This window comes from Carettochelys insculpta, chromosome 4 (assembly GCF_033958435.1).
Source record: "Carettochelys insculpta isolate YL-2023 chromosome 4, ASM3395843v1, whole genome shotgun sequence".
Classification (NCBI taxonomy): domain Eukaryota; kingdom Metazoa; phylum Chordata; order Testudines; family Carettochelyidae; genus Carettochelys; species Carettochelys insculpta.
In genome coordinates, this window is record NC_134140.1 from 81,791,160 (window position 1) to 81,813,182 (window position 22,023).

Here is a 22,023-nt window from a genome sequence, read left to right on the forward strand (position 1 = left end):
AGCATTATGAATTTCTGAACAACTCGCAGGCTTAAGGAAAAAGTCTCAGACCCTTCCTTTTCCTAGTGCTGCTGCTGAAATACGAAGATCACAATTTGGCTTTGTGCCCATACCTTTTTAAATGACAAGAATAAATAATTCACATCTAGCGTCTTCAACATGCTCAAACATCATGCAAATGTGAGCAGAAGATGCAAGAAAAGGGGATTTACATATTACCGTCAAGTGTACCTGCAAACTGCTTGTCCCCATTTCCTCGGCTGCCAAACCTGGTTACTATTTTGCCATTTGGCTGGAAGATAAATACACAACACGCTTTGTTGTCGACAACAATGATGTGCCCATTACGATCCACAGAAACACCTTTTGGTCCCATAAGTTTTCCAGACCCAATTTTTGCCTGCAATAGGAAAAAAGAAAAAGCAAAGTATAATTCATATAACCTTTTTATAACTATGGTGTGCCAAATGAAACTTTATCCTCTAAAATTTAGTGGCTGGTTTAACTGCTGTCATTGAGATTTATTATTAATATTAATTTTTTTCCTTTAGTTTAAAGAAGAAAAAGTAGCTGAAATACAGGCCTTTCTAGGAGGGAAAGCTACCAGAAAGCAAGGCATAAGTAGGCAGGCTTAACCTGGCATATACTAAATTCTTTGTGTGCTGTTCGTCAGCAGTTGTAGAAGCCAAGCATATATGAAACCAAACTCCTAGCTCCATAGCCAGTGCAAATACAGGAGAATCTCAGAGTTACAGATGCCTCAGGAATGCACATTGCCTGCAATGTTGAAAGGTTTGTAACTCTGAACGAAGTGCAATACAGGCTCCAGACCCAGCAGCTCACACTCCAGCCCAGGATTCAGCAGCCCCTGAATTTCCTGGCTTACAAGCTTGTCCCCTTCTGCGTGGTCAGGCGAGCACATGAGCACCCATAAATAATATGTCCCCCTCTTGGGGGATGGGGAGTAAAAACACTACATCCCCCTCCTGCTGTGTGGGGTGAGAGGAGGTTTGAAAACTGCACAGGACCCCCCATGCTGCTCCTGCTCTGCTGGTTCCAGCTGCCTTGGGCCACAGGCCCCAGTGTCTTACTGTAGTTGCTCCCCTGTGGTTGGAGTGGGTACTGGCAGCCCAGACATGCCTCCCTTTAAGATGCAATACAGGCACAACCACTTTGTTTGTGTTTGTTTGTTTTTAAATTTAAAACTCTGCTATTGTCTGATTGGTTACGTCTGCTTTCACATGGTGCTCGGTTGACCAGTCAGTCTGTAACTCTGGGTTTTGTGTCTTTCAGGTGCTATTATGTATCAAATTTATGTTGTTGATGAGGATCTGGAAGGAACAATTGTGGGCCAGACTGTTGCCTACTCTTATTCAGATGCAAGGGTGGAAGGAAAGTAAAAAGGACCTCTCTACCTTTTGATCACCTGCCCTGAGTCCAATTACCTTAGAGGAACAGAGAGGGGCAGACCCAGGATCTGACCTCTAGGCGATCAGAGTTGGCTGGATATATGGCGTGTGATGCATACTGCAGTCTCTGTTACTAAAGGGAAGAAAACCTGATGGAGCTAAAGCGCAAACTAGCTTCCAATATACTGAAGAATATGCCTGTGGACATTATGTTGCTCATGGCTTAGAAATGTGGGGTTATGTTTGAAGTATACCAAAGAGCTAAGATCTTGATGGGGTAGTTACAAATAAAAATGACACAAACACTGAATTTTATACACAGTCTATTCTCATCTTATGTGTAGCAAATGATGTTTCAAACAGTATATTTCTTGTGACAATAAAGCAATTACCAACAGAACTAAAAGTCACAATGCAAATAATATTGCAACATTAGAAGGATGCTTCCATCCAGTGCCGACAATAGAGATCAACTCTTGTAGGTTGCCGGTGATGAGAAAGTGGCATAAAGTACTCAACATAAAAGACACAATGTGATGAAAACATTGGAATCTGGTTAAAGAGCATATTCTTAGCGTGCGTGTTATAATGGGGAGACTGACAGGAGATAGCAGGTGAGACTTTTTTTTTTTAAATAAAAACGGGACTTCCATAATCCAGCACCATATGTGGTCTCGCACCCCTATGGGTACTGGAGCACTCAATGGGATAGGCTGGGCCTTGCACTAAGCAACTCCTCCCAGGCCCTCCCTAAGCTTCCAGAGTGCTGCAGAATAGCTTAACTGGGGCACTCAAGCTCAGGGAGGGAACGAGGGGGAGGAACGCAGAAGGGGATGCTCAGGGAAAGAGGCAGGTGCCTGTAAAGTCTCATGGTTGGGAGCCAGGAGCACAGTCCTGCTACCATGGGTCTTGGTGCACTCCTTGCCTCCCCCAACCCCCAGGGCACTGCAGCCACCCTGTATCTTCCCCCTAAAAGTCCCCCCTCCAGTCCATGCTCAGTGAATGCTAGCCCCCTTGCCACTGCTGGAGCAGAATCCCTCAGCTGGTGGTAGCAAAGGAGCTGGCATTGACATCCCCTAGTCCAGCAGTTTCCCTGGACTAAGGGGTGCCAGACTAGGGAGGTACAACCTGTACCATATACAAACCTATACAGAACAGAATGTAAAGTGTAACCACAAAGACATATGGTCCTCCAAGTCACACATAGCCATAGACACAGAGCTATGGCTAGACGGACAAAAGTTAACATGTTAACCATTTCTTTTTGTCTGCGGGGCTTGGGAACAATAGCCAGGGAATAGCAACCGCAGTCAGAACCCCTCTCACCAGCTAGGAACCAAGTGGCAGAGAGCTGTAAGAGAAAGGCAGCAGTTAGGGACCAGCAACTCAGCCGTACTCCCTTACCAGTTCAGAATAAAGCTGCAGTGAGGCCTAGGCGATTCAACAATCCACCCACAGCACTTCATCTGGTCCAGGAGAAGGAGGCCAGAACCTCACAGAGCCACCTGAGTTGCCCTGGTTGATATACAGGTAATGCGACAGCCACCCAGGAGCACAGCAACTCCCATGTTTCAAAAGCTTGGTTCATGCTTTCTACTTGTCAGACAGATATTTTGATAATTAGAGCTTCTGCTGTCATTTTTGTAAAAACCGCCAGGTGTATTAACCAAAGATACAAATCTGAGCCCTGACTCATTTGCGTAAAATCTCCAAATTTTGAAAAACTTTCAAGTACAGGTGGTGAGAAAAATTCTGATGAAAGATTTTGTTCCATGAGAATTTGCAATTCATTGAAATGGAAGGCATTCATTTTGTGAAGACAATTCCATGTTGATTGGACCTAGAAATAAGGACCCTAGGGCTTCCAGGTTCCACAGGTCTGGAGAAGCCCCACAACTCAGACTGCTCAGAGCCAGGGCTCCATTTTATTTTAATGAGAATTCAAAAAATTTGGGGGTGGGACTTAGTGCAAACGGGAATAAAAATGTATTTCAAAATCATCAGTCAAACAGAACGCCTTTCTCTGCACAGCTCTAACATGTTAAGATTGACAGATATGGGATGGGACAGACACAACCTGCAAAGAATGGCTAAATAGTACTTCTGTAATATAATCCCCACAGACTTCTTCCTAAGATCCCTTAGGAGCAGCTGGGGATCTGTGGGTTTGGGAGGAGCTGTACCAGGACAGTATGAGGATGAGGCAGGAAGAAGGTGCTTTTCAGAGCCCGTTTCCCTCGTCTATCAGAATATTTTGTATCAGACATCCGTATGGTAGTTTGGGATTCTTAATGTGGTCTTTACTTCATCTCCCTTTCCATGGTTTTGTGTATGCATGTGACGTCACTAGGGCACAGATGCAGGAGAAGAGGGGCAATCCCTTTTGAACCGTTCTGACTGCTAGGGAGTGAGGTGGAAGATGAAGAAGTTGCCTTTTATTCTGAGATAACAGAACCTACATTTCCTCAGGGAGTCTCAACTTCTACATGATTGCCTGACCCCTTCTCTCTTGATGGGAGCACATAGATACCATTTTTCATTTCAAGGGGTTTTTCCTGCCACACAGGGAATACATGGCTTTGGGTTTGTACGCTATACTTTCCTTAGATGATGATACTGTAAATTTCTATTCGAAAAAAAGACTAATGATAGTGTACTGAAAAATGAAAAGCATAAAAAATAAGTGTGATTTGTGCACAGGAAAAAAATGAATGTAGTCCTACCCTACCTATGAAACTTATTAGGTTTGCAGAGTAACGAGCAACACCATCCACTAGACCCAAACCAGTAGATCTATATAATTCTTTGAACTGCTTAAATGTTACATTTAAATTTTTTCCTATAAGATTCAAGATTGTCTGTTTCAGCCCTATCAACATTCCTGCAGGGGATGGGAGGGGAAATTATTCGTTCTCATGAATACAGTTTCTTCTTGCCCATATGACTTCATTTAAAAGAACACAAATAAAACCTCACAGTATGCTACTGTGCAAAGAGTGAAGTAATGAACTAATTACTTCTAGGTCAAGATTTTGAATTTAAATCCAGCTAGGGGTTTGTAGTGCTTGCTATTAAAAGTATCACCTTAAATTTAGCTCTAAACATGCTAGTGACATGTCATTAGTTTGGAGCAACATATTTTTATGTGTTTGTGCTTCCTGGAAGTCTCAGAATTATAGGCTTGATTATTTAAAACTGAACATTATGAAATCTAGTCACTTCTGTTAATGAGCAAACTGGCAGCATTTTTAGTTTTCTGCCATTAGGGAAAAAACAGCAGCGGGACCCTAAATTTGTCACACAAATAATGTGTTAAATGGATTCTGTCCCTCATTTTATATGCCCTTAAGTTACTGTAAGCTACTGTATTCTCCTTCTGGCATTTCAAATTTCATGTGTTTGTCCATTCACCCTTCTTATGTGGAAACAGCTTTACCAAGAATGTGTATGTGCCTGAAATCATTAGTTGCTTTATAGCTTTAAAGCTAAAATTTTAAGACTTACCTCTAACACCATTCAATTGGTTAGATTTTAAGACTTAATTGTGCTGATCAGGTGGCTGTAAAAAGTCATAACATAAGGAACTAAATTCACTGTCCTTATCTTTGTGGGTGCCTGTGTGTACAGCTTTACTTTTGTTTGATAAGCTTTTTTTCAGTTACTTAAAGCAGGGAGACAGATGTATAGCCCACTTCTTTCTCCTTCCACATGCCAAGAATCATCTGCAATTATTCAAAGGTCTTGGTAACGTCAAACAATGTCCCCTGTTTTACGTTTTTCCCCCTTTTTTTTTTTTCCCCTCCAACATGCCAAATACCTGTTGCTTTCTACACTTCTGTCCCATCAGAATAGTATCCTGACTGGAACTGTAGGGAGACCATATCTCCTTCCCAAATACAGGACAGGGTGACATGGGGTGGCGGGGTGGCTCCTCCTGGCTCCACCAAGCCCTGCGGAGCTTGGAGGGAGGTGGCAGCTGCCAACCCTCCCCAAGCCCCGGGGAAGTGGCAGTCGCCAGCGCTCTTCAGGAGCCCTGGGGAAGCAGCAGCCACCCACGCTCCCCCGTCCTGCTTCCCCGAGGCTCAGGGATGTGACCTAATGCTCTCTGGCCAGGCAGCCGCTGGTGGAAAAGGTCAGCAGCAGGGAGAGCCCACATACAGAACAATTAGTCCCTTATAAAAAATAAGCAGGGACTCCTTTTTTGGCATCCCAAATTTGGGACCGTTCCGTGAAATACAGGATGGACTGTCACCCTATCACTGGGACAATGCCACCCTACACCAGTGATAGGTTTAAGGACAGGTACCAAATAACACTACACGTCTGGAAATGAAGTAAAAAAAGTCTCCCCAGACAGCCAGAACTCTCTCTTTTAGCCTTTAATGATTCCTTCATATCATACTCGTAAGTCATGACGTTAATATGCAAAGAAAAAATCATTTTGATAACCTACAGAGGCATCTAAAATATTTGTCAGTTTCGCCCTCTCCTCTCTAGTGCTTTACGCAATTGGATTCATGGCACATAGAAATGTTGCCTGCAGAGCAGAGAAATTAAAAAAAAAATCTGTATCAACCCACACTCCTAAAGCACTCAAATATTTCTAAAATATTTACTGCACACGTACCCATGTATTTGCTCATCCAATATAATGGTTTTACTGCCACTTATTTGTGAGTTAAACATGTAATCCCATGTTGCTTCACTATTTTTAAAACAGGTGGCCTTGCTCATACCAAAAATGCCACACCTTTATGTATTCCTCTTCTGTCCAAAATACTGCTTAGCTCTTATATAAGGTTTTTCATCAATGGATTGCCAAGCTTACAAAAAGATACAAAGGTCCTGCTTACAGAGGGAAAGCTAAGGCACAGGACAGCCAGGATTACCCAGGAGGCCTGTGGCAGAGCAGAGAACAAACCTCAAGTTTCCCAAGTCAAACCCTGAGCTGTTTCCACTAGGCTGCACCATCTCCAGTGTAAGAAGTTCAGGTTTGGTGTTGTGTTACAGCAGTAGTTTGCTGATTTTTACTTAATGCAATATTCAAGTTTCATACCCTTGCAAAAACTTCAGATTCTATCCCTGTGGCTAGCGGAGACAAAGCATGAGGAAAGTGAAACTTTTTTCCTTAGCATGGGAGTCAGCTACAATAAACCAACCAAATCCTGCAATTATGGAGCTGCTTGGCTAGAGTGCCAATGAAATTGGCTTACTGACTGTCCTGGCTGTTAAAATGATGGAAAGGGAGGAGTGACTAGAATGAGGGGAAAAAAGAGAAGAAGGGCAATAAAAATGACATCTAGAATAAGATCAGAACAAAACTCTGATGCAACCATCTATGCTGCAGCCTAACAAGTAGGTAATTCCCTTGCATCAGTTAAGCTGCCCAGTATTGCATGCCACTCTTCAATCAGAATCACCATTAATACTTTATATGTTTAACTACTGCACTGGCAAGCATTGCTGAATTTAACCTCACAAGATGCCTGTGAAGGAGGAAAGTATTATTACTCCCATTTTACAGATGGGAAATGAGATGAAGCAATTTGCTCAAATTACACCGCAAGTCTAGCAGAACTTGGATGTTCCAAACGTAACACCAAGCCTGACCACAAAATATACAATGCCTCTGTAATAGTCTTGAATTTCTCTCACAAGTACTGTCCATTGTATTTACGTAAAAACATGTTTTATTACAATTAAGTTTTCTTCTCCCATTTAATCATTCTAACCACCAGCACCATAAAGTCTGATGCATTGACTTGAACTAGATATACACAAATATTGCCAACTTTTTCAGCCTTTGCAGAGCTCCTACAGTCCAACAAAAACACTAAACCAAACAAAGATGGTCTGTGGGTTATGCAAATGATCTTAATATTAACATTTTAAATACCTGTCCCTGTGCTGGCAGGGAACACCACACAAGATACTGGTTTCCAGGATAACCATCCAGTTTATTTAAATTATATTCAATCTGGTGGACCTAGCGGAAATGGCATTCTAGCATCTGCCTCCAATCCAAGCAGGTTTACATAAAAGATGTTAATTATTTATACAATGTTCCACTTACTCCAAAGGTTGGACTCTGATCCCAGTTACCCCAGTTTTACACCAGTCTGACTTCAGCTCGTTCATTGACTTCAATGGAGTAATTTGCCCCACTGAGAGAGTAAAACCAGGTCTCCTGACTATTGGAATATTTTGGAAGCTATTTCACCTTGATAAGTGAAGTACCACATATGTCATGCACATACCTGAGACATTCTACATCTGTTTCTTTAACAGATCCTTTACTTCGTTTAAAAAAAATGTCAGCAATTGGTTCATTATCCATCTTCAGGCAAAAGTCTTCAGGCAAAAGCAGAGTAAGTAGGAACTACAGCTGCACATACCCTAAGACTGCACAATTTACTGAAAGGGGTGTCACTGATGATATTATAACCATCTGCCATAGAATTAGTTATTTAATAAAGAGCAACAAAAGTTAGGAAATTTCCTCCCAGTTTAATTTTCTCATAGTTAATGGCCACCGTGAGAAGCTCAGAGATTTTGGGTTGCTAACAGTGAGGAAATGCCAGCTAGAACATTGTGCTCTGGAGCTAAACTCTGAGAATAAATAAGTGTGTAGGTGATTTCTCAGCGGGTCTTGTACATGACTGAAGAGCATACTGCCATCTCAGCCCAGCAGATTCCATCTCAGATTTAGGGAAACGGCTTTTAATTCTCTCCAATTTTACCCGACCCTGAATGCAATGCCTGCTATCCTGCAGGTTGGTGAACGTCAATGGACAATAAAGATGCCTGGTTCTAATTCCTCCAGCAAACAGCCTCTTGTTTTTCAAACTGTTAGCTGACTTCTCACTCTGTTCCTTTTAAGGGCATAACCTAAATAAACAGCAGGTTGCTGTATCTCAAATCTAACAGCTTTTCTTGCCTCTTAATTTTTCATATGTATGTTGTGTGTCCATGCTGCATTTAAACACCTATTGTAATAAGTATGTTCTACAGACAATAGTATCTGTGATTTACTATGGGTCATATTCTGCCTTATCCTTGATGTGTGGTAACCTTAGTTCTTTCATACCATCTTTGAAATCAACAGGGCTTTGTTTAAACTAGAGCTTAAAGTGTGACGTTAACACATTAGTTAAGACATGCTAACTAATGTATATTAGAAGCATAATACAGACAAGGCACACTGCCTTCAACAAGTACTAAACTGGCCAAGCTGAAGTCTAGTGGGAGCCTATTTGCATGAGTAAAGAACTACTTAATGCGAGTAATAAATGTGGAATCAGGCCCTCTATAAAACACTCACAGGGAAGTGGAATGTGAACACAGCCTCTTCTGCGTGAAGTTTTAAAAGAGAACACCACTGTCTGACAATGGTAGTATGTCCTTATCCTTTCCATGTGCCAGCCTTTAGGGAATAGAAGCATGCACTCAAATCAGAATCCTAGGGCTGGAAGGGACCTTAGGAGGTCATCTAGTCCTGCCTAAAGCAGGAGCAACCCTAACAAATACTCAATGAGGAGAAGAAAAAAAAAAAATCACATACAGAAAGTTTCTTACACAGCTGAGCTCGTGCTTCTAAAGAGATTTTTCTTGGTCACAACAAACTGTAAGGTCAGTTTGTCTTGCCACGTATGGGCAGCACAGAGCTGCCACTGATACAATCTGCTAAGAGAGGAAGTTACTCAGCTTGTGCAGTAGTGATGGTTCTTGGAGATGTGGGTCCCTGTGGGTGCTTCACTCTGGGCGCCGGTGTGTCGTCATACCAATGCTCAGAGATTCTTCCATAGCGGCGGTTGCCCACACTGTGCGTGTGCGGAAGCGCCTCCTTGTGCTATCTGGTATGTGCACAGCACAGGCCCCTCCATTCCTTCTCTACTTGATAATTAGAGCAGGATGCTCCAAAGCAGGGGAAGGAGGGAGGGAAGTGGCACACCCCTGGGGACACACATCTCACAGAATCCTTGTTAGTGCACAAGATGAGTAACTTTCTCTTCTTCTTCAAGTAGTGTCCCTGTGGTGCTCCACTCTGGGTGACTATAAAGCAGTAGTCACATTTTGGAGGTGGGTTTGGAGCCCAGTATATGATTACAGTCAACAGAACTGCTTGACCCACTTGAAAGGAGGAAGCAGTGGAGGACGAAAGAGCATTGTGCTGTGCAAATGTGTTGCTGGAAGACCATGTTGCCACCTTGCATCTGTCTGCAAGAGGTACGTTCTAGAGAAAGGAGGTCGTGGGAGACAGAGCCCTGGTAGAATGGGCAGCGACAGCTCCCAGACGCGATTTCCAGTGCAGCACGTTTGTTTGCAGATGGGTTAACAGGAACTCTGGGTCCTTAGAAGCCGTGAAATAGAGTTTGTCAGCCCTCTTGTTGGTGGGAGGAATGGATGCCAGCATCTGCCAGATGATGTTTGTCGGGTCCATTATGGCTGTGTCCACAGGTATCACAGCTCTGTAGGAGATGGGAGGCTGCTGGATGTGGAGAAGTCTATACTGTTTGACCAGAGCTTCCTGCAGGTCCTTCTCCTGAGCCTGGGCCACCTGCTGAAATAGCTCCCAGAAAGCCCGTGACTGATCCGTAGGGGGAGCCAAGTCCAAGATTACTGCCTTGCCTGGTGAAGAAGAGGAGGAGTGCTGCAGTGGGGACCTGTCTTCACCCTCCAACAGGGAATCCTCGGCCTCAGAGTGCTGGGACGGTGGATACGCTGCTGACAGGGTGGGTGGCGGTGACACAGGGTGGTTCCTGGGCACAGTGGACAGTGCCGGTGGAGCATGGAAGTGGGTGACAGTACCTGCCAATGTGCCCACCGAGGAGCTAGTTCTTGCAGTGGTGTGCAAATCATGGTGGGAGTGGCTGTGAGTAAGCCATGGTAGGCAGCACGTCTTCCCAGTTGGAGTGTGTGGGGTTCAAGTGCTGAGAGGAAAAGACATTCCTTCAGTTGGAACCTCCCCTCCTCCCCCTGGGCGGTTGGGCCCCCAAGCCATGCAAGAATCCTGAGCACTTAGATGAACACGGGGATGAGGTCAATGCCCGGGGCAGATGGTGCAGCAAGCTAGGTGGTGCCGGGGCTGATGCAGTGTGCCCCGTAGTGGCAAATCTTCGCAGCTGCGCTTGGATACCATGCTGCGCTCTGGCGCCAGGGGCTTTGTCAAAGCAGCGTCTCAATGCAGTTTTGATGACTTGTTCAGTGCCGCATGAGAACAGGGCTGTGCCTTGGCCCTGGACTTGCAGAGTGCAAAGTTCACTGCCGCATGTGAGTGGCAGAGAGACTTGGAGCGGTGCCACTTCTACTCTGGTTCTGGCACTGAGGGCAGGATCTTAGTTTTTGAGGACCCCTATGCCCAGGAACAGAGGCGGCTGAAGCCGGCAAGGCCGACAGTGCCAATGACGTCAGAGGCACTGAATGCTGACGGCTCAATCCTGCGAGCACCCACTTTAGCGGTGATGGTTTAGCTTGTGCTGGGGACATCGCAGCAGCCTTTTCAACTGGTGTGGCCCAGGAGGATGGTGCCGAAGGCCAGGAATGTGCTGGGGAAGGGCCTGCTTCTGTGACTGGGGTGCTGACCAAGTAGAGGGATGCAGAGAGTCCATACCCTTGGTCTCCAGTGCTGGTTTCTCGGTGGAGGTCTGTTCCAGGGACGGTGGTTGGAGGGATTTTTCAAACAGATAAGTCTTAAGCCTTTTGGCTTGGCTCTCCGCTGGCCCTTGCCATGCAGCTGAAGCAATGGGTGCAGGATTAGGTATGGTGACCCTCACCCAGGCACTTAATGCAGGACGCATGCCCGTCAGCGGCCAGCATGGCTACTTTGCACGTTGCACATCACTTGAAGCCTGACAAGCCTGGTAAGTATGCAGCAACTAATTCTAGCACTAAGCTTAATTAAACTTCTTTTTTTTTTCCTTTTGTGAACTTTAACAGGAAACATACCTTGGATAGGGAGAACAAACACTAACTATGCAACTAACAAACTCTTCTTTGTCTTTCAGCGAGAGAGAGAGAGAGAGAGAGAGAGAGAGCGAAGCTCCATCTGCAGCCAAGGACAGCGGAGAAGGATTGGAGAGGTCCACGCTACATGCACTGCAGGTAGCACAGGAGGCACAGCTGCGCATGTGAGGTGCAAAACCACAGCTATAGACGAATCTCCGAGAGCCAGTGCTAGGACCCACCGACACCCAGAGTGGAGCATGCAAAGGGAACCACCCCTGGGGACAGTACTAGAAGAAGAACTAGAGGTTTTTCATGAACACACACTGTCCCACAGTTATTTGTGGTCAAGGGAAAGTAAAGATATTTTTGTAGCAAATTCATAACTGTTATAGAATTTGCCCTTTCCTTTTGTGGAGATTTTCCTAGGTCCTGTTTTATGGTTACTTAAACAATATAACTCCCCTCGCTCTGGGATGCCTGAAAGCCAATGCACACAAAATATGACAACTCATAATATAGTGGTGGGGTGATCTTTGGACCAATGGGTGAATTATAAATATGTTTTGCTGACATACATGTAGTTAACAGAGTTGGATGCACCGTTCTGAGGGACCAAATATCAATTTGCTGTCCTTCATGTGTTTTCTGTTAACCTGCACTGTGTTCTTTCTCTAAATACAATTTTAGGTCTTAACTCAACTTAAGTTGTGGCCTCCAGGCTATAAAATGAACTACTGGAGAATCAGTTAGCCGTCTCTCCAAGTTTTAAAGTGCCGAAGACTACTTAATGATATGCCTGTGGAACTGTTTGGAGTGTGGCACTGTGTATTATTGTTGTATATTTTGCAATTTCAAATTGTAGTGCTACATCCACACATCTAATTGATAATTTAAAATATAATTCATGTATTTCTCCCTATCTCAATTTTGACATTTTCCTATTTATTATTCAAATCGATATTAGGCACATCATGGCTTTATGCAAGAAAATAATGTCTTTATTAATCTGTTTCACATCTCCAGGTCTTGAAATTAAGCAAACATTAATTTATTCCCTTATAAATAGTGAAAGCTTCATATTATAGCCTTACCTTAAATTTACCATCTGATGAAAATATGCTAACCCACTTGTTATCATAGTCTGCAATAATGATGTCACCACTAGGATGTACAGCCACTCCTGTGGGTCGCTGTAACTGGCCAGGAGACCTTCCCCGTATACCAAAACGACTTTTGAACTGGCCATCGTTGGAAAAGATCTGTAATGGAAGAATATTTTTAAAAAGTAAGTATACATGAATCACAGTAATCTATTTCTTATGTCCCTGTCTTTAGCAAACAGGAAAATAATTCAAGTGCTGGAAATGTTAATTTTGTTACAAACCTCTATCTGACTGTAAAAATGAAAAACAGGCTGCAGGAGGAGCCCATTGGCCCATGAACTGCAGGTTGTTCACCGCTGGCTTATCACATCAGAATTTACTGCCTCTTAGGTAATTAGATACTGAAATTTTGTGGGCTGCTAATATGTAAAATATGAGTGCCAAATTGTAGGAGCATCTTTAGGAGCAACTGATGAAAATTTGATCCCACGTCTCTTTGAAAACATGTTTAGCTCACTAATATAAACAAGATTTTACTGCAGATGGCTCTGTGAATCCAGTATTCTTGGGAAAGAGGAGACCATTCTACTTTGTTCCATTCATCTCCAACCATATGTGCAGTCAGAATGGAGCTGATAAATCCTCAATGATGATGGAAAGAAGGGTGGAGGGGAATCACTCATCCTCCCACCCAGTTTGATCTGAACACCTAAAACTAGGCCATTGTGGTTACCAGGGCTGCTGCTCTAGAAAGAAACATCTTGATCATAGTATCACAGAGAAGAGTAAATTAAGCAGAGTTTTGTGAAACTAAAAGATACTTGAAAATAAAACCTATACTAGTCCTTGTTTCTCCTCAGAAATCAGGTTATGCAACAGAAAAGTTTGGGTATTTTATTCTGGATTTTATTTGGGAACACTGAAGAAATATCAACTTGTAATGGGAAGTCAATACTTTTCTAATATGACTGCTGATCAAGCTCATCTTTATATTCATATATAATGCAAAGTGAAGCAACTGTAGCACAGGCTGTGGCAGATCTGATATGAATCTGAAATGCAGAGAGATCCTGAGTGCTGAGAAGAGCAAGCTTCTTTATATTTTCTACTCAGGCTTGTATCTTAGAAAGCTTATCTCTAATACAGTAAAACACTGATAGGCGAAGAGAGAGAATACCTGTACACACTGGTTATTACTGTCTGCAATTAATATTTTTCCATTTGTAGATGCAGCTACCCCCTGAAGATTTGTAAATTCCCCTTTGTTTCTTCCTTTGGTACCTAAAATTGGATACAAAGCATATAACAATTCAGGTTACATATATCTAATCTGTTAAGCGTTGAGGCCTACCAATGCAGCAACGCTGTACAGCTGCCATTTGAGCTGTGCAAGTTCTCAGAATAAACAAGGTACTTCTATTACTATATCTGTCAATTTGACATCATGTGTGTTTGCTCACATGCACAAATTCATCCCTGATGTAAATAATTAGATTTACCCAGGAAACAATTTGAACCATCCTTAAAATGAATTATTTTCTACAGTGTCAGATAAGTTTGTTTTTAAAAATACTAAAAGAGATAATACCTTGAAAATAATTTCAAGACACCTGGACTTATTATTTTTTTAAAACGCTGTAGATTGACATAAGTTCTACCTTAGCACTGCAATGTATCTTCGCTCAAGTGAACAGCTTGTCCCATGAACTTTGATATCCGGTTGGATTGCAATTCCTGGGACAGTTCTAATTTTTTACTGCCCTTTCCTGCATACAGCAAGCCTAGCTTATAAAACAACCACAAATGTGTTTTAAAGTTGTAGTACAGCTTAATTCTGTTAGAATAGTAACAAGTTAAACAACAAAATATGATGGTCTTGTTCTGACTGCTTGAAAACACAAAATTAGAACTTGAAGCTCTTATTCTACTGACACTGGAGTTCCCCTGCTGGAATACATGGGTCATTTCATCCAATTCTGTGGAGAATTCATATCTATTTATTTAAGGGAATAGGTCCTCCATAGGTTCTTTACCTGGAAAGGTAGCTGCCTTGCTGACCACTGCACTATGCAATGTATTACTTGTGGACAGTCCATTAGAGAGCTCCAAAACAGTACAAGTACCAGCTGAATTGCCTTGCAGCCACAGTTCAATTTATACATCCACTTATATGGTCAAATATCAGAGGAGGTAGCCAAGTCAGTCTATATCTGCAAAAACAACAAGAAGTCCTGTGGCACCTCATAGACCAACAGATAATTTGGATCATAAGCTTTCGTGGGCAAAGACCTACTTCATCAGATGCACGAGTGGGGGCGTGTTTCAGAGAAGGTATAAAGAGGGAGTCTCAGTCAAGGGGAGGGCCAGAGTTGACAAGGTCTGTTCAGTCAGGGAGGATATGGCCCATTATCAGTAGCTAATGGGGAGATATGAATATCAAGAGTGGAGAAACTGCTTTTGTAATGGGCCAACCCCTCCCAGTCTCTGTTCAATCCTTGGTTGATGGAGTCAAATTTGCAAATGAATTGCAGCTCTGAAGTCTCTCTTTGGAGTTTATTTTTGAAGTTTTTTTTTTTTGTTGTAGGACCGCTACTTTTAAAATCTGTTACTAAGTGTCCAGGGAGATTGAAGTGAAGTGTTCTCTTACAGGTTTTTGTTTGTTACCGTTCCTGATGTCAAATTTATGTCCATTTATTCTTTTACATAGAGACTCTCCAGTTTGGCCAATGTACATTGCAGCAGGGCATTACAGGCACATGATGGCACATATTATATAAGTAGAAGTGGAGGTGAAAGAACCCCTGATGTTGTGGTTGATGTGGTTAGGTCCTGTGATGATACTGCTGGTGAAGATATCTGAGCAGAGTTTGCACCAAGGTTTGCTGCAGGGATTGGTTCCAGGTTTAGAGTTATTCTGGTATGGTCCATAGTTGCTGATGAGAATTTGTTTAAGGTTGGCAGGCTGTCTGTAGGTGAGGACAGGCCTGCCTCCCAAGGTCTGAGAGAGTTAAGGATCATTGTCCAGGATGGGTTGTAGATCACTGATGATGCACTTGAGAGGCTTTAGATGGCGGCCTGTATGTGATGGCCAGTGGTGTTCTCTTGTTTTCCTCGCAAGGCCTGTCTTGTAGCAGGTGACTTCTGGGTACCTGTCTGGCTCTGTCAATCTGTTTCTTCACTTCCTTGGGTGGGTATTGTAGTTTGAGGAGAGCTTGGTAAAGCTCTTGTAGAGGTTTGTCTCTGTGTGAGGGATTGGAACAAATGCAGGTGCCTGGCTGTATACAACGAATCGTGTAGGGTGCCCGGGACGGAAGCTGGAGGAGTGTAGACAAGCAGAGCGGTCTGTGGGTTTCCGGTATAGGGTGGTATTTATGTGACCATCACTTATTTGCACAATAGTGTCCAGGAAGTGGATCTCTTGTGTGGTCCAGTCCAGGCTGAGGTTGATGGTGGGGTGGAAACTGTTGAAATCACGGTGGAACTCTTCAAGAGCCTCTTCCCCATGGGTCCAGACGACGAAGATGTCATCGTTGTAGCGCAATTAGAGGAGGGGCGCTAGGGGATGAGAGTTGAGGAAGTGTTGTTCCAGGTCAGCCATACAAATGTTGGCATACTGTGGGACCCTGCAGTTGCCCATAGACATGCCACTGATTTGAAGGTACAAATTGTCCTTAAACCTGAAATAGTTGTGGGTGAGGACAAAGTCAAAAAGCTCTGCCACCATTTGTGCCTCGGTCTCAGCAGCGATAGTGTTCCTAACAGCTTGAAACCCGTCTTCATGTGGGATATTGGTGTAAAGGGCCTCTACATCTACGGTGGCCAAGATGGTGTTTTCAGGAAGGCCACCAATTAATTGTAGTTTCCTAAGGAAGTCGGTAGTGTCTTGAAGAAAGCTGGGAGTGCTGGTAGCATAGGGTCTGAGTGGAGAGTCCACATATCCAGACAGACAATCTGTGGTGAGAGTGCCAATGCCTGAGATGATGGAGCATCCAGGATTTCCAGGTTTATGGATATTGTCTGGTCAAAGAGCACTGAGTATGGACGGCTTTGCCCTCAGATTGGGTGTCAAGGGTGCTTTCTCTCCCAAGGGCATACTTTGTCATTCAGTTTTTCATTACCTCTTGTCTTGTTATTGATAAAGACAGAGTATGTCTGCTACCTGTTCTCCTTTTAAATTTTGAGGCAATTAAACAGCATGTACAGCCCCTTTTTTGGTTCATCTCAAGTTATTGCAGAGGTTGGAGGGGTCTTCTGTGTGCAGCTCAGCACAAAGCAAGTCTTTTTCCATCAGTTTCTGAGAAATCTGAATATGTGTGTTCAACCTACTTGCAACTGGAGACTCCTGGATTTCCCTTCAGCAAGTCTTCTCTTTCCCACCACAGGCCAGCCTGCATTTACTGTACAGACTTCAGTCCTAGCCAAGTTAAGGACTGGCAGTGGGTGGTTGAGAAGGAATAGATACAAATGTGCACAGCCATACTATACACTGCATAAAATGTGGTTGTCAAGTAGGCTATGAAGGCTGTCCAGACAAACTTATCTGTGTTTCTTGTTCCTGTCAGGCTGGTCTTGAATACTCTTAAGAGCACGGATGGAGGCACTGTACGAACAAGAAAGGAAAATACACTGCCCGTCTCAGAAGCTTATTATTTAAATATTAAAAACACAGTGCATCCATGAAGCTGTAACCTCAGCTAGCATAAGAAAGAACAGTCCCACTGAAGCAAAGGTAGCTAGGCAAGTTTGTACGAACTGAGGATCAGGTCTAGAATGTTGCACATACATAGAACACAGATTAGGGGAAATCACATAACGTCGAGCTGTAGGAAATTTACATGCAAATTACCATATGGTTATTTCTCCAGCACTAGATTGTTTTAACTATTTGAAGTAAAAACAAAACCCAACATTAATATTACTGTGGCCCCTTTTCGTCTCGAGAGATGGTGGTTAGCAGCGGCAGTGAGGATCTATGGGCAGTGTTTGAGTCTGCAGCTTCTCTAGTGGCTTATGAGTCCAATATTGGATTTGCACAGTCAATCGCAATAACCGAATTTCAGTCTATTTCTGAATTCTTGAGTCTCAGAGATTTTCCTTCTAAGACGAAGTTCTTTTGAGTGGCTTGCACATATACTATCGATGGATGAAGTGCCCTGTCGTAGCAATCGTCAACAGTATTTTGATCTGATGATGTAGATTCCCAGGATTTTGGATCGACGTTGAATTTTTCCCGTGGCGTTTTTGCATGCATCCTTGAATCTTAGCTTTGGTCTTCCTCTTACACAAAATAAGCAGTAAGAAACTGATAGATCCTTTTTGTGTCAGACAAACAGTATTTCAGGGCAGATGAAGGAACTAGTTCACTAGTAAGGAGACTCACTTTTTCATTGCTATATCATGATAAGCAGTTACATTTCTTTTTCCAGGATGTAGGAACCAGAAATTTGTTGCCATTTGATGAGCTGTGTGATGTTGTGGTGTGGCTCTTTCAAGTTCCCAGGGACAGACAGTCACATCGAACAAACAGAAATCAACTAGAAGGCTCTGCTAACAAGATTGAGTCTGGCACATAGTAAGTTCCTTCTGAATTTGGTTGTGCATTTTCAGGAGCTTTAAAATTATATATAAAATCTCCCCTCACTTTTCAATATACTGATGGAGGTTTTGAAATAGTGATTTACATAGTAAATTTGACAATTCTGTTTTTCAAATAAAATAAGATGTGTGCACACTACATACATTCTTTCCCAACTCCTTCAGCATGTGTCACGCATTTCTTACTCCAGTTCTAAACCAAATGTTAGGAGGAGGGTGTATGATAGTAAGACATGAATGAGATTTGAGTAAGTTTCCATCCTATAGCATGCATCAGATCCACTCGAAAAAATAGAGCTGTCTGAAGAAAGAAAATCTGTTTTCTGGTGGATGATATTTTGAAATTTTGTTTGGGAACAAACCCCCAAAACTTTGAAATTCTCAGAGAGACACCTGGGTCCGAGGCTCCAAGGCAGTCTGCCTAGCTGACTGTCCTGGTATCACAGACGCTGGAAGCCCAGGGGTCTCCGGTTCCAAGGAAGCCTGCACAGTGAGCTGTCTCTTGGAACAGTAGAGCCTAGAAGCCTGGATTCCTCTGCAAACAGCCCTTGGGAAACTAGACAGATATCCAACAGGAAGCTGTCTAACAGGCAAGTTTCTAGATAGACCTGGTTTCCATCAGAACTTTGTCCAAAATCAAACCATCTCCAACAAAACATTTTGTTCTAAGAAAATCCAGAAGTAAAAGTATTCTGTTAGAATTTCCCAGTCAGCTGTCATAGTAAAAGTTAAAAGTTGTTTATTTTCCTATTGCGTGTAAATTAGGAATAAAGTTTAATTAAGCACAATTTTCTCTCTGATGAAAATTCACCCCCAAACAAAAGCACTGAACAAAACTTCATGTGCTATTTAAGCCCCACATTAAGGGCTTAAGTGCTGCAATGTGCCCTTAGTAGGCCAAATTTCAGCCTCTCGTGAACTGTGTCAATAACCATGATTCACAACTTCTACTGGGGAAAGTCTGTAACTTCCGAGCAATGGTCATTCTTTTACCTCCCCTGAAAATTTACATGGTCCCATTGAAAAGCCTTCTACGCACCTTTTTGTTAGATACTCATTACATTTCAAAATGAAAATTCCCAAACTTTCAAAACCATTTTTTTGAGGGAAAGAGTGTGTGTTTTATGATGATCAGATTAGTTGTTTTCAGATGCTTTAACTTAGGCCTCCTTGTTTTATGAGGAATGCTTTCCCCCTTCTGCCAGTGTTTCTCACTTACCTGTTGGCTGGAGGGTTGGAAAAAACAGACTGAAAGAAAGGAATGCAGTTTGAGTGCAAAGGGCAGAGAAATTAAATGTTCTTGTTGACCAATAACTGGTGCTGTGCGCTCAACATCCACACAGCCCAGTGGAAAATGACATTCAAAGGAGCAGGAGTGCTAAATGCGGTGCTCTTGAATGTGCATCCCTAATAAGAGCCAAAGGCAAGATAAGGCAATACATCACTCTTGTATCCCGAATCATAGTCAGAACATTTTCAATTGCACTAAAGGATATTTTGGTGTGACTAAAACGAAACACGGTAAACACTTTCATATCCAACGGCTCCAGGATCAAGAGGTTGCAGGATATTCAAAACATTCTGGATAATAGAGAGCTATACCTAGAAATGCATAACACTAAGGAAACACATGATTTAATATTAAGAAACAAACCAATGTATGCAGACTACTTATTTACCAACAACACTAGTATGGTACACTGTAAATTTATAACGTATTTGCTGTATTTTATTAGTTGTTACTTTCACTATACTGTACTTATAGAAAACATAACTGAAATTTACTTGTGGGGAGGGCATGTTTCAGGCTAAGTGCAGGTAAGATGGGGTGCTCGGACTGGGTAGTGGGGGATGCTGGAGCCTTGCAGAAGAGGTTCAGTCTGAGCAGGGGTGGGGTAGGAGGGCAGTCCACATTTACAAAAAAAAAAAAAGCATCTGCTCCCAGAAATTCCTACAGACAAGCCTGCTGAGACCACAAATGTAATCATGTGGTGACAGTGTGGTCTCATTACAGCACACAGTGAAGACCAGAATATCCTTTATCGTAAATCATTGATCCATATTCTCAACCCAAGTCCAATTTTAACAGTTTGTCTTGAAATTTCCCTTTTTAAGCAAACAAAATTACCATTTTCATATATCAATAATAAACAAGAAACCAAGGAGAATATTATTGTTTCTAATCTGTGCTATCAATTGTAAATTTTAACTTAAAGACACTGTTCTGGAGCAGCATAAAACAGCCAGAATGGACACATCAATTTTCTCCTCCTTCCTGCTCTCCTCACGCAACACAGTTTTCTTCTCTGTCCTGTAACCTATTGTCTCCTTTTCATACATCCCAGTTTTCACTTGCTTCTAGCATTCCATGTTCCCTGCTCATACACAAGATAGTTTCTATTGCCCTCTATTTCCCTAGATACACACATTATATTTTTCCCAGAGCCCAAAGCTTTTTCTCTTTCCTGCAAATCTGATGGCAGTAGTAGGGAGTGGTAAATCCATGTTAATTATACTTTTTTTTTTTTTTGGTATTTTTCATAGCTTGCAATAATCTGTCAGTAGAGGTTAAAGAATAAACTCTTCTGTTTCAGAGAAGCTCACGAAGAAATATCTGTCCACTCAAAATGACCATCATATCTCATTGTATTCATTGGACCAAGAGCCAAGACTGACCTCAGTTAATGTGTCTTCCTTCAAAATAACCACTGCCTTCCATCGTCTTCAGCAGGGGATGGGAAAGTTAAGCTTCCTGTACAGAACATGGCAGCCTCCTTTGTTGTCAGGTGGTGGTAAGGAATATTTTAAGGAGAAGGCAAGTGCAAGTCGTGGCTATCCTTGCTAAAGGATACTTGGATACTGGCAGTGTCCACACTTCGAGAAAGTTTCGAAATAAGTGGAAAAAGGGGAGTTCGAAGTTGGTGGGGTCCTTTCAAAAAGGACCCCCCTCTGGATGAGCCACTCGGGAGCAAAAAGTGGCAATTTTGAAGGGCCATGGCCGGCAGCATGCTAATGAGGTGCTGAATGTGCATTTCAGCGCCTCATTAGTATTCTTTGATTTGGCCATTAGTGTGGTCATTTCGAAGTTTTCTCTAAGTGTAGACATAGCCACTATCTCCTACAATTCTGTCCTTTGAGAAAGGCGTCTAAAATGAGATCAATGTGTAGACCCAGTTCTACTGAAAACAACAGGCGATAACAGCCATTTTGAAAGAAATGAACTGTTTTCAAATTCTCTAAAAAAAGAAGACTCTCCTGAGGCCCTTTTAAGGAAGGAAATGAAAGAACACAAAAGAAAGAATTTCTTCAAAGACCAAGAATTCATGGAGTCTTAGGTATCGGGGAAATACAAAAAATCTGCATTATTCTCTTATGAAAACTCGGATGAAAGACAGATCTAACAAAGAGAGCAAAATATCTTTAAGAATCCATTTTTTAAATTAACTTCAGCTCAAAATAAGTTTTCAGATTCAGTTGTAAGTTCTCAGAAAATTTCTTCTGCATGGAAAAACAAGTACTGTAGTTTTCATATACAGGTTGAACCTCTTCAGTCTAGTACCCTGGGGACCTGACCGGCACAAACGAGAGAATTTGCCAGACCATGGGAGATCATTTTTGTCTAGCACATTACCAACACTGCCACCACTTGCTGGGCTCTTTGAAGAGATTTACGGGTAAATTATAGCTAAATAACAGCAGAGAACATTCAGAGCCAGGATTGGTGGCTGTAAACAAACGTTATGGGATAATGGGAAACTTGGCCACACCCATGATAAGTGGTCATCCAGCGAACTAAAATGATGCCAGATTACAGATGTTGATGGATGAGAGAGCGCCAAATTAAAGAGGTTCAACTTGTGCCAAAAAAGGTGAATTTCCACATTAAGTACAAAACACCCCACCTCACCGCAGCTGTGACTGGCAGTTCCATAATTTAGCTAAGAAGACTTTTCTGCAGGAACAATAATACA

General features: G+C 42.6%; 1 protein-coding gene across 9 annotated transcripts in view; it reads right to left on the reverse strand.

Annotated features, from left to right (window-relative positions):
* The window catches only part of TRIM2 (tripartite motif containing 2), a 126,693-nt gene that overhangs the window by 15,155 nt on the left and 89,515 nt on the right, over nt 1-22,023 (reverse strand). For 8 of the 9 annotated variants that reach the window (XM_074993159.1, XM_074993160.1, XM_074993155.1 and 5 more), the window contains 3 exons: nt 13,635-13,738; nt 12,446-12,613; nt 220-400 (listed from right to left, as the gene is read on the reverse strand). In XM_074993159.1, coding sequence (XP_074849260.1) covers nt 220-400; nt 12,446-12,613; nt 13,635-13,738 — 453 coding nt within the window. The remainder of the gene's footprint in view (nt 1-219; nt 401-12,445; nt 12,614-13,634; nt 13,739-22,023) is intronic. The other variant, XM_074993163.1, reaches the window with a different exon arrangement.